Raw genomic sequence first — 13,825 nt, forward strand, 5'->3', positions numbered from 1 at the left:
ATCGTACACTCCAAGTCCTTTATAGTAAAGGCCATCTTGTTATTTGCCTCCCTAGTTAGAACATAGAACATAGAACAGTACAGCACAGAACAGGCCCTTCAGCCCACAATGTTGTGCCGACCATTGATCCTCATGTATGCACCCTCAAATTTCTGTGACCATATACATGTCCAGCAGTCTCTTAAATGACCCCAATGACCTTGCTTCCACAACTGCTGCTGGCAACGCATTCCATGCTCTCACAACTCTAGTTATTTACTGTTGTACGTTAACCTTGTCTTAAACGTGCAAAGAATGTCAGTGCCTGAATACCAACATTCAACAGTTTCTGCATAATTAAAAAACAATTGCTTTTCTATTCTTCCTACTAAAGTCAATAAATTGTCATTTTTCCACCTCTCTGTCTCATTCTTGCCTAAAGGGTGTGGCCTGTCTGCTTGAGTTCCCTCATGGCTTATTTCTTACTTAATTGTTTATATCAACAAAGCAGGACACATTATTCTCTGTCCATTCATTTAAGTAATCCTGTATCCGTGTCAATTCAATTACCCCAACTACATCTATAAAGAATTCCAACATTTCCCTGGACTGATGTCAGGTTAACTGGCCTGTAACTGACCATTTTCTCTCCACTGCCTGGTTCACAATGCAGAGTTTGATTTGTTAACTTTCAATCCATACCAACTGTTCCAGGGAACCTCGCAAGATCAAACATAATTTCATCACTATCGCTGCAGCCATCTCATTTAGAACTCCAGGATGTAGGCCATGGTCCTTTAGATTTGTCAGCTTTTAGGCCCATTAATTTCTCCTTTCTTTATTAACATTATTCAAGCTTGTTATACCTTAAAAGCGCTTCTAAGTCCTTTGTGTGTCCACATTCACTACACCTTACTGTGCTTTAAAACACTTCAATAGATCATACCTAGTTGGGACTTGAACAGTGGTGTCTTCCAGCACTTTTATGTCCTTCACTTGCTCAACATCTTCCACAAACATTTGCCCAAGGCTTGGCATCCTTCCTTCAGGTGAACTCCGCTCTGAAAGACTGGCAGATACCCAAGCACCATCATTCACAGGAGAGTGTTGCACACTCCCAGCAGCATCATTACCTGCCAAAGTTACAAATTGTACAGGTGAGAAGACAGTGAGAGAGACCATGGTGGTGCAGGGAGGGGAATAGAGAAGATGAAGCATGAAGACCAAGTACAGCCAACGTAGCCAAAGCAGATGGTCTATTTAAAACTATCTGTGGATGAATTAAATAGGGCAGATATAGCCAAAACTCATACCATCCTTGTGGAGCAAGGTGCTGTAGATTACTTACTGTCTATTTTTAGTTTCTTTCCTGAAGAGCCAGAGGATCGGGAAGAGACCATGGAACATTGTCCCAAGGACTGCGGGGATACCTCGCCCGAACTTGTATTGACAGAACCTTTGCTGGGATATTCACCTTGGGCACTGGATGGTCTGCTGCCATTGAAGGGAAAGAAAAAAGAAAGAAACTAATCTACTCCGCTACATCAAATGCAGTTTGTAATGTTCCATCTTTCCAAAATGAGTAATACAATGTTTGTGAATTCTAGATATTTTGTTACAATTTAGTCTAGACTTTGAACTACTGGGATTTCCGTATGTAAAAAGGCTTAATTATTAACAGGGAACTATTTCTGTAAACACCAACTTCTTTTAAAACAAACTAACAAACAAAACAATCTTGAAAGACAAAGTTCTCAGAAGGTAATATGATTTTATTTACATTGCAGGGATTTTACAAGCAAACAGAATAAACTGTGATGTGTACTTTGGTTTAGTTAGAAGATTCTGGAATTTCATTTTGATTTGGGCAGCATTGTAACAGACTTGAATGAAGCTGGATGAGTTTCTCCTGAAAAAGGAGAGGTAGTTAGATCTGTTAAGAAATAAGAATTATAAGTAAAAAGTAAAGAATTTAGTTCAAAACGTCTAGACCGGTGTGATTGGTTAAAACCTCGGAACAGCTACTTGAAGCTTCGAAAGTCTAAGCTCAGTTGTTTGAAGACTCAAGGAAGAAGTTATCAGATCCCTAAAATGGTGAATTAAAGCCACAGTTAAATTAAGCCCTACAGGTGTGGTGAAGGGAATTATCTCATGCGACTGCTGCAAAGGAGTGTCTTTGGGATAAACGGAATTCCACTTTACCATGACTTTCAAAATCTTTAAACTTGTGCTTTATGTAGATAATATGCAAAAGTTTGATTTATTTTATTTTCTTCATTTCTTTTGCATAATAAACTTTTGATCTGAAACAAAAACTGCAACACTGCATGTTTGCGTTTCAGTGAAAGGCCAACTCATTAAAACCAAAATAACACAATATGATTTAGCAATCCAATTTTCAGTCTGGCGAGACCTGACATGAGGATCAACACAGCTGGAATCATGAGAGTAAACGGAAGCAAGTGAAGCAGATCCAGAAAATTAAAAGTTATGGGTTTTTAGGCTGCATGCACAAATACTGGTTCAGTGAGAACACAACAATAGCTTTCATTTAAATGGTTTCCTTGGCTATTTTAACATCCCAAGCATATCACAACTGTCTTAAAGGAGAAGCGAGAGGTGGAGGCAGAGGGGCTGGGGAGACGAGACCAAAGCTTAGAACCTAGACAGCCACAGCCACCAATGACAGATTAATGGAGGCAACCACGATGGAGAAACACAGATCTTGTAGGAGTGGTGGAGGTGGTAATAGATTGGGGCAAGGGCCATGAGTGGTTTCAAAAATGAGAATGAGTGATTTAAAATGGAGATGTTAGTCAAACCAAGTGCCAAAGTGGGTCAGTGAACACAAAAGGTGGTATTTGTCCGTTAATGTGAGAAATTCAAAGAACTAAATACCACAGGGGGTGTCTGAACTGAAATGGAAGGAGGCAACCAGCAGAATCACTTGGAATGACATTCTACCCGGTTCTGACATTTATGAAGGAAAGTATGGGAAGGATGCAAAAGTAGCACAACATCCATTACTGCCACTTTCCTGGTTAGCAAGTTTGGTTTAAACTTCTTTGCTGCATCATCAGCTGAACCTCTAGCATTAGTGAAAGCCTGGTAGGAATGACCTGAAAGCAGTTTACAGTTACAATCACAGAACCAGCAAATTCAGTGTTTCTTCAATACTAACATAATCCATTTATTTTGTTTAATAGGCAATGTAGCAACAATTGGCAAGATGCTCACTGTAATGAAATGAAGTCAATAAAAGGATCTTCAAAACAATATAAAAAGAGAGCATTCTGAAGCTGCAGAAATGCATTTCTGCCATTCAGTGACACTTCTGAGCTCTGGGTAAAATGCTACAATAACACATGGAACTGACAGACTCAACTGTAGAAGGGGAGCATTAAAATATAAATATCTGTGATCTATGATCACAACCAGTGATTACTTGATCAGCCTCCCTTGTGATAACCCATCACCATTTTCCTACACTCATGTAGGAAAATATTTGCAATCACTTGTAATAGAAGTGGCACCACAATGCCAAAAGTCAGTTATGTCTTAAGGAATCAAAAGACTTTTTCCTTTAAAAATATTAATACGTACAGGTCAAAACATTTACTTCAGCATCATTTGACCTTTAAGGATCAAAATCTTACAGTATTCAATGTGCCTGCGCTGACACCGTGACTGTCTTATTCCCCTCCTCTTTTTCCAAGGCATCAGATATTTTTCTCCCCTCAAGTATGCATCCAACTCTTGTGAAATTACTTTTGAATCTGTTTCCAGAACCCTTTCAGGTAGTGTATTAGAGATCACAATTTCACTTTTTGTTCTTCTGCCAATTGATTTAAATCTAACACAAAAATAAAATAACAGTGCTAGAAGGTCAAATTTAAAAACTTGGGGGAGTGAGGAAACATTTCCTCAGAACATCTTTAGTTGCCCTAATCCCCACCTCTTTGCTTTTGCACCAGTTGTTGTCGATTAATTTCTCATGGCTCCACCCTAGCACACATAGGGTGTGTCTTGTCTTTTGCTTGTCACCCACACGTTCAAGTGTACTTATTTGCTCAGAAAAGGCAATTAATTCACACCAGTGCCCGCTCATTACCTTTGATATGATGGGATCTTCCTGCTCAAAGCTGCGCTGCTCTGAGAGGAGAGGAAGTCATCCTCATACATAGCTACTTCTTCAGGGCTTGCTGTAGACATCAGGGGCTGCAGGGTTGGTGAGCTTCTGTCAGATTCTTCCTCCAAACCTCCTGTTAATACAGGTATAGTGCCACAAGGTCACAGGCGACAACTTTCACCAGATCTTCCAAAGATCTCTAAAACACAGGCCCTTACCCTCCTGTCTCTTTTCATCGATGGGAGAAATATTTAATATTATCCAAACAATAAACAGGTTGGTCACAATCCAACAAATATCTACGACAGATGTTTCCTCGCCCTCCACTTCCCTTTCAAACCATTCCCCTCTACTCACTAGAGGTAAGTAGCCAGCAGCATCTTTACCTGTCAAAGTTACAAATTGTACAGGTGAGAAGACAGTGAGAGACCATGGTGGTGCAGGGAGGGGAATAGAGAAGATGAAGCATGAAGACCAAGAACAGCCAACCTAGCCCAAAGCAGATGGTCTATTTAAAACTATCAGTGGATGTTTGCCAGAGCCCAGTCTCACGTCAGGTCCCAGGCAGCTAACCTCGTGGATGGGTTGTATCTCCTCCATAATGCTTCAGGCACCAGACAGCCAAAGGCAGAATCCCAAGGTCCACACTACAAACCACTATCGAGCTACTTCTCCCAGAATCTGTCAACATGGGCAATCGAGAACAACATCCCACATGGTTGTGACAGGCTTCTTGCTCTTGAGCATGTCTAGGTAGAGAATGCTTTTTATCTCACGAAGCAACTGTGAGAGGTAGTGGAGACTCCACTATGTCAGAGGAGTAAAATGGATTTGCAGAGATTGGGTTTTGTATCCACCTGAAAGGCTAACAGCTAAATGCATATAGGCCCTTACCTTGTCCAGTGAACTGGCAACTCTTTGTAAAGATATTAATCACACTATGAGGACTTCCTTTGGTGAGCTCTTCCCAAGGTGCTCGGCTCTTGTTTCCCACTGGGTGTATTTGCAGGGATTGGTACTTTTCTGCTTCTTTCTGGAAATCTAAAACTGGTCTGAGTGAGTTCAATTCTCCTGCACAGAACTCCTTATCCTTTAGCTTTTCTGTTGATCCGACAGGATCTCTGCATCTGGGTAAACCATCCTCCTCCGACAGACTTCCTTCACTCAGCAGTGGCCCTTCACTGATTGACCCTTCACTAGAATGGGGGGAATCAAACTGCTTCCTCTCTCTGCTGAGCTTTTGCAAATCTTGCTCCAGGGCCTCAAGTGACCTCTTGTATGTGTTTTCCCAGTTCACTTCCTGTTGCTTGTCTGTCCCTGAAGTCCTGGCCTCTAGATCTGCTGCTGTTGTTGTGGAGGCTTGACAATGGGGTGACTCACCAAACTTCTTAAATTCATAAAGACTGCTGACTCCTGGTAGACCATCCACAAAGGTAGTGAGACCCACATTGGCTCCTCGATCCCGATGCATTCTGGGTGAGATGTTGTCTTCACCACCGTCACGGACTGGTGGACTGACAGGCTTTACCCAGCACCCATCATCCCATACAGTCCGGAGCACATCATGCTCAGAGCTCTGTGCAACACCGTAGTTGATACCCGCACCTGCAAGCTTTTTGGCTCCATTCTCAATTCGATTGGAAAGGGAGGCTGCCATTGCCTTCAGTGCCTCAATGCGGTCTAGTTTACTTTTCTGCAGGACTATGGACTTTTGTGTAGCTGCTGTGTAGTCATTTGGTGAGAAGCTAGGGGTTGGATGAAGAGAAGGCACCTGCCCTTTCGATGGAGTTTCCTTCCTATTTGCTGCTGCTTCCAAATCCTCAGGCAACAGATTTTGAGATTCCGCATTTGGTAGATGCAAGTGTTTGGCTCCACTAACAGTGAGGACTGGCTGGGCTGTAGGGTTCAACTGATGAGATGGCATCCACGTGGACTCCAAACGGTCATGTCTGAAAAAGAAGCACAGTTCATCAGAAGCAAAAATTGCAGCAATTTTAATTCCCTTAAGCAAGTCATGTTAGCCCTGACTCAATGTAACAATTGTGCTCGAGTTAGATGGTTCTAGGCTCCAGCTCTACTCCATAAACTTGAACACAATCTACATCACACCAGTACAATACTGAGAGAGCCCTCAATCAATAGTATGGTCACTAGAAAGCAGATGATCATATTGCTCACTGCAAAATGCCACAAATATAAAACAAAATGCCATGTTTCCAGGATTAAACCAGTGATTGTACAGAACAAAAGTGATCATTGTTGTGAAGCAGTTAGATACTATACAAATGCAAGTCTCTTTGTTTTTAGACCTGAATTTCAAAATCTGGTTAAAAGTGAATACTCCTTCAGCATGTTAAACAGGTTTGGAAAACCTGATGAAGGACAGGGAATATGGGTGTGTCAAAGAGCAAAGAGTAAATAAAGAAGCAAAAGCAGAGGTCAGAAGACAGCAGTTCCAATTTCTCATGTTATGAAAAGACTTGGGAGACCTCCAAGAAAATCACTACCAAATCTGGTTCTTCTGACAACATTTCAGACTCACATTCTGCACTTCAACAGCTGTGGCAATTCATAATTTCAAACAGCTAACTGTGGGTGAGAAACCAGCAATCAGTAAACCTAAGCCCATTATTGCTCAAAACACATGTATAGCTGGAACCCAACAATAATTTATTTACTATTATTTCAAAAGCAAATAATTAAGGGAGGACTGGTCAATGAATATCAATTATGCCCCCAAAGACTTTGGATTAAACTTATGAGAAGATATGAATCTCCAGTCACAAAAGCTAAGTGCAGCCTGCTACAAAGTCAGTTAGTTCACTGCATAAAATTATCTAAAAAACGCCAAGTCACCCAATTATCTGAAGCTTATCCTCCATCTTTCTAAACAAAAGTGACTCACTCAGGTTTTACTATCACTGTGAAAGTAAAATAAAAAGCAAACATTAAAAAAAGGAATCCTCATCATTGCTACCCTAACCTTTTACTATGTGTGGCTTTAAAAAGCAGACTATTCTAGAAACACTTATCCAGTTAGCAACATACTGTTGTGACGGTTGCTGTTATTATAAGATGTGAAGTGCAACACAGCTCCATCACTTTCAAATCAATTATTGTACATTGCACAACACAAGTGGTATTTAAGAACAGTATCCTGTTCGAGTTGGAGATACAAAATGAAACAGGTTAGGCTACATTTACTCTCAGCAGTCATTTATTCTCTCGGTTGGTGATGTGATTAGGAACTGAGTGGTATCAATGTTTTGTAAAGATATCATTTAAGTATATAGTATTGTTTATGCTTTTGCTACCGCACATTGCGTATGCTGAAAGGGAACTCACTGCAACTTGCAATAATCCTGCCAAGGAACATACTAAAAGGAATAGTACATTTTGAAAAATTAACAAACAAAAGTACTATTTAGTTATATATAAGAGACATTCCACAAACCAGCTCCTGGATTAGATATAGTCAGCAAATCATGACCACCAACAGCAGCTGTGACCTGATAAGCTAAGATAGAAGAAAAGTAGGAAGGATAAAGATAAGCTTACAGTTTTATCATGCTTTTAATACAGTTAGGAATCCCAAGGTGTTCCATAGAAAAGTTCACAAACAAATTGTCACACTTACACAAGGAAATATCAGGGCATGCAGCCAAAAACATTAAAAAAAAAATTAGTTTAAACAGCTTTTTAAAAGGAGCCAAGATGTGGAGGTGTTGGTGTTGGACTGGGGTGGACAAAGTCAGAAGTCACATGACACCAGGTTATGGTCCAACAGGCTTATTTGAAATCACAAGCTTTCAAAGCACTGCTACTTCAACAGAGGGGCCGAGCTCCGAAAGCTTGTGATTTCAATTAAACCTGTCACGATGCTGATTCATATCAGCAAACTGATAGCATTACTAAATAAAATCCCACATTGTCACATTGAAGGATATCTATTTTGGGTGTCATGTGATTTCCATCTTAAAAAGGAGGGAACAAGCAGTAAGGCAGGGTTTAGGAACAGAGCTCCAGAGCTTAGGGCTTTGGCAGCTGAAGGTACATTCACAAATTAATGTAGAGGCCAAATTTAGAGGAGCACAGAAATGTTGGCAATGGTTCTGAGACTGGAGATTACAGATTGTAGAGTGGTAGAACAATAGAAGAATTTGAAAAGGGATGAGAATTTTAAAGTGCTGGGCTACTAGCCTAGGTAATTTAACAAATACTAGGGCTGGGCAAATGTATTCAGTTGCAAGAGATACTGATAAAATTCACAATCCGGGCACCAGAATTTTGGATAATCTAGGGTTTATAAAAGGAGCACAACATGGAAGCTGGCTGGGGGACCACTGTAATAGTTGAGGTCCAGAGGTAGCAAATGCATAAATTAGATTTTCAAAAGCAAATAAACCGAGGGGCAGGGGTGGGAGGGAGATAGATGATGTTACTGAGGTAAAGAAGAACGTGCAGCCACAGGCTCCTCAGACTAGGCATTAAGGTGACAGCCATGACAGAATTTCACAAGCCTGCAAATATATAGAAACAAATGTGAAGTACAAGAAGCAGAATTCTCCTTTGCACAGTAAGGTGCCTTACTGTACTGAGGTCTTGACATATATAGCCCAAAGCAGGAAGTCACGATGCTGATTCATATCAGCAAACTGATAGCATTACTTAATAAAATCCCACAGTGTCACATTGAAGGATATCTATTTTGGCATTTAAAACTTTGCGTATAATTATAGCTTTATGCCAGTGGCGGTAGAACAGTGACTGCACTCAGCCCAAATTTTAGCTTTCACTTTTCAGATCAGGCTTCGTACAAAGGGCAGTCAGGGAATGCAACACTTAAATCTCGGAAGTTTTTCTTTAAAACATTAAAAATCCTATTTCAAGTTGTCCTTTCCTGTATATCATGATCATACACAGTAAACATTCAACTTAAGTGAAGCCAAGCAATTGATTTTGAATTCAGGCCAATAAATACAGCTGCAGAACCATTTACTCAAAGAGTAAAACATCTTTGATGGTGCTCTGTATTGTCAATCATTGATAATTTCTTCAAAATAGCACTGTAGTAGTACTGTAATGGTCTGATTCATCTCAAGCATAGTAACTGGGCCGCTTAGTAAGTCAATTTCCAAATTGCTAGTTTCAGGCAAAACAGAAGCTATGAGGGCCTTGGCGCCTCTACTTATTGAGCTAGCAAACTAGTCAAGATTCCCACCTCCGATCGTCAGCTAGTGACCCATGCTGCCTTAGTTAACCCTTGATTCAAGGGGAATATCTATGCAGGGTTGAGAGTTTTTGCATGCTTTCATGCAACTGAGCAGCATAATTCACGATCTGCAGATCTTTGGGTACATGGGAATGGATGTCTCACAGGGCAGTGTGATCCAAAGTGCAGGATTTGCTTTCTTTACTTTCATACTCGGCTGCTGCTCTGCCTTGCCTCATCATTAAGTCATTTGGCTTCATACATGATGCAGCTCAACGGGCAAGTTTGAGTGATGGTAGCAAGCTCCCCCCAGCGTTGAAGTCAATGCTGCTGAGCTTAAGAGTTTCAGAGAATCTCTGATATTTTCTTTCTCCTCCCTAAATATTAGCCATTTGAGAGTTGAGAACACAGGATACAGTAGGGGAGATGCAGTCTTCCCGTTGAGTCAGAATGACGCAATGGCACATTGCTGGTGGAATTCTCCAGCGACCTTGTGTCATTTGTACACAGTTCAAATTTCATTGCAGTACAGGAATATTTAGCGATAATTGCTCTGAAGGCTAAGAATTTTGTTCAGTTCCATCAGTTTTTGTCATTGAATAGGTGCTGCCACAGTTTGTAGACGTACGTTGGTGTAGTGATCTAATATTGGATATTCTGCGTCAGTAATGCCCTTCTGAGAAGGGTGGCTGCCAAGGGGTCAGAAATGTTGGGCAGTAGAATATTATTTGGTTGATCAGTTCTGAATTGATGGGTTCTTTTACGGCAATGCTCAAGGACAGGTGGACTCTCTCATCTGCAGAATTGATGAGACTGACAGTCGCCGCCAGATCTGGTGCAGTGACAATGCAATCATTTGCAAACTGTAGGTCTTATGTTTCTATGGTGGTCAGTTTAATTGTGGCACAGAGGTAGCCAAGAATGAAAAGCTTTACAACTCCAGAAATTTAGGTGGTATTTAATACTAACACTGGTGGATAGTTAAACTTTGAGTTCTCTTTTTTAAAACTAATGTCAATCAACAAAGTCAAACAACAAACTTAGCAAATGAGGGGACTAAAGTAATTAACCTGCTGCTTGGTCTACAGAGGTCCTAGATAACGTGCAGAATATTAAGGTGTCTTTCCACAAGTGTATAAGTTGGTACTGAGGTCTCATTGTTAGAGGTTGGCCACATGGGGATCTTCGGTTGTCTTGAACCTATCTGCAAAGATTATTCTTGCCATGGAGGTGAATTTGAGGTGGTGAACAGCTACTTACAGGTAGAGTACTAACTGTACAGGGTTTGTCACATACTCATTTGACCTCAATCCATATTTGAAGACACGGTTTCAAATTTCCCTCAAGACAGCTGCAGTCCTGTTTGCCAAGTGGAAATAACTGAGCAGCCTACCAACACCTTCAGGAGCAATTTGGGAAAAATACAGGAGACAGAATGTATAAACACAGGACATTATCAAGCTTCAAGTGCCTTAAGTTGTTTAATCACATTAAAAGTTCTACATAAAATGAAAGCTGTTGTTCTTTGCTGAATAATCCTTGCATGTGGATTTGCTGAGAAATCTTAACTACAAAGGTGCAAAACAAAGTTCTCCTACATTTAAAAATGTAAAGCACAGCAAAATAAAATGAACAAGTAACAAGGCTATACAAAGTGGAGCCAAATTAACACAATAAGCCAAAGGAGAGTCATTTTCAATTTGGACCAACAATTACAAAAACAGAATTTTGGACAGGTTCTGGTGAATTTGATAAATGTACCACCTAAGCTAAATACAATGCTGATTCGGAAGCTAAGTGGGTGGACAGAAAAACAAGCTGAACAATTCCAAATAGCATGTGAATAATATGATAATTCTGGAAACACATGAAACAGCAAGAGTCATTTTGAGGGAGTATTGGGAATAAATAGCACAGCATACCCAAGGTAAAAACTTGCTCATCGCAGCCTAAGAAAATACTAAAAGGAACCAAATACCTAACATCAGAATAAAACTTGAGGGGTGATCTAAACTAGGATTCTTCAGCCTCTCAAGTTCTAAAATATTTGATTACATCAGGACAGCAAGACAAGGGAACACAAGATCAAGGACAAACCCAGAGAGATCATGTTTATTTACAAACTAATCAATGGTTATAGCAGGCTGATAGGAAGGGTGGACGAGGACAACCAACTCATTCAATTATCAGGGAGCTACTGTAACAGAAAGAAGTGCAAAATTAGACAGAACAAGACATTTAGTTAGCTGGACAATACTTTCCATTTGTTATAAATAAATGAAGCAACTATATGTTTGACTGATAAATCTGTCAATTTGTCTGACTTCCACACAAACTTTATTTTTGATTAGATGCAAAACCATAAAAGACATTAACCAGACCACACCTAGAATATGTAAACAGTTTCGATCCCTCTTTTCAAGGAAAAATATATTAGCATTAGAAGTATTCCAGAGAATGTTCACTTGGTTGGTTCTGGGCATGAAGGAATTTTCTTACGAGGAGTGTGACTGGATTTGGCTTCTGCTCAATAGCATTTAGGAAAGCAAAAGACGACCTCATTGAAATATGCAAGACACTTAGGGGCCTTTGTCAGGGTACACGCTGAGATAAGAAGCAATTTTTTTTCTAAGGAAGTTATAAATCCATAGCATTCTTTATGACTGAAGGCTGGGACATTAATCATCTTCGAAACGGAGATGGACGGATTTAATCAGCAAGGAAATCAAAGGTTGCGGGAAGCCAAAGAAGTGCAGTTGAGGAAGATCAGATCAGCGAATCATGGAGCAAGCTCAATAGGGTCAACGGCCTACCACTGTTCCTACATCCTATGGTATTCTAACATTTATGTGAACAGAGGCTGCATGGAATTCAGCTCAGGGGTAGACTTTGATCCTATGGGATGCATCGGTTGAAATGTGCTAAGATAGTTTGAAGCATACCTCTGCAGCCTGTGTGAAGGTTCGGAGAGAGACATGTCACTACTCGATGAGGCACTAAGGGGGCGCTCTTGACCTTTGTTCTCTTTGTCAGATTCTCCAGAAGGTTGATAGAGAGTCTTTTGCTGGACAAAAATATGAAGCAAATATTTATCAGAAAGTCCTAAACAGTATGCAGGTAGTATTTGGTGGTTTTTTTTTTAAAACAGCAAGTGACACATCACATCATTAAGATTGAAACATAGCACGTACAAGCTGTTTGTTGCTCATCTGATCAGACAGGACTACATTAAGCACTCTCTAATTTAGGACTGATCGGCAAGTTCACAGATGATAGAAAAATTGGCAGGGTGGCAGTAATGGTAAGGAGACAGGTTGGTCGATGGGCTGAACAGTGACAAATGGAATTCAATCAAGATAAATGAGATGATGCACTTGAGTAGGACAAACAAGGCAAGGGAACACATGATAAAATGGTGGAATCCTGGGAACACCAAGGGACCTTGATGGGTATGCACACTATTCCCTTACGGTAGCTAGAAGGGCAGATAAAGCAGTTAAGAAGGCATTTCCCTTTATTAGGGTTGAAGGGTTGAAGAGTAAGGATGTTATGCTGGAAACGTATAAAAATTTGGTTAGGCAATGACGACAGTATTATGTGCTGCTCTGGAATTCACATGAAAGGAAAGATATGATTGTGCTGGAGAGGATGCTGAGGAAAATTACCAGGATGTTGCCCTGGGCTGCTGAGTTTTAGTTATGAAGAGTTTGGATAGACTGGGGTGCTTTCCTTTGAGTAGAGTGACTGAAACAGGGAAATGGTTGACATGTAGAAAATTATGAGGGGCACAGATTGAGGAGACAGGTAAAAACTACATCATTCAATGGAGGGGTAAATGACCAGACAGCATAGACTTAAAGTAAGGTGCAGAAGGTTTAGAAGGGGTGGAAGGAAAAAGACTTAGACCCAGACACTGGTAGGATTCTGGAACTGACTGTAAAAGGTAATTGAGGTAAAAACCCACATAACATTCAAGTAGTATTTAGATGTACATCTGCAATGCCAAGGTATACAAGGCTATGGACCAACAGCTGGAAAATGGAATTAGAACAGTTAGTTAGTCGATTATGACAGATGCAGACTAAATAGGCACATGATCCTTTCTCTGATCTGTGGATCTTTACAATCCTAATCCAATAAAATCTGCTCACCAATCTAAAATTATCCTTGAATTCAAAAGATAACCTGATCCCTCTGCTTACTACCAAAATGTCTCTTCAAACTCTTCTCCTCCATGCCTTCCACCTTCATCTCAAACAAGAATCAAGGAATCCAATCCTGCCTGTAGTGCACATTATCTGTACTTGTTTAATCAGGTTTGCTGATTAAAACCTGAACTAATATTGAAGCTGCCCTAATCAGGATCATGAATGACACTTTCTGGGATTGTAGCTCCCTTTATGACTTCTCTGCAGATAGCTTCTACCTTTCCCTCCAATTCTGTGTTGTTTTGGAGTACTATTTTCCAGTTTTCAGTTACCCCTTCTAATATATCCTCCTTAACT

The 13,825-nt window shown here is 40.4% G+C and overlaps 1 protein-coding gene across 8 annotated transcripts in view; it reads right to left on the reverse strand.

The window, feature by feature from the left end:
• cep350 (centrosomal protein 350) overlaps positions 1-13,825 on the reverse strand; it is a 165,428-nt gene that overhangs the window by 83,887 nt on the left and 67,716 nt on the right. For 7 of the 8 annotated variants that reach the window (XM_059647718.1, XM_048539009.2, XM_059647717.1 and 4 more), the window contains 5 exons: positions 12,263-12,384; positions 5,003-6,057; positions 4,091-4,241; positions 1,328-1,473; positions 926-1,112 (listed from right to left, as the gene is read on the reverse strand). In XM_059647718.1, the coding sequence (XP_059503701.1) occupies positions 926-1,112; positions 1,328-1,473; positions 4,091-4,241; positions 5,003-6,057; positions 12,263-12,384 (1,661 nt within the window). The remainder of the gene's footprint in view (positions 1-925; positions 1,113-1,327; positions 1,474-4,090; positions 4,242-5,002; positions 6,058-12,262; positions 12,385-13,825) is intronic. The other variant, XM_059647715.1, reaches the window with a different exon arrangement.

This window comes from Stegostoma tigrinum, chromosome 8 (assembly GCF_030684315.1).
Source record: "Stegostoma tigrinum isolate sSteTig4 chromosome 8, sSteTig4.hap1, whole genome shotgun sequence".
Lineage (NCBI taxonomy): Eukaryota > Metazoa > Chordata > Chondrichthyes > Orectolobiformes > Stegostomatidae > Stegostoma > Stegostoma tigrinum.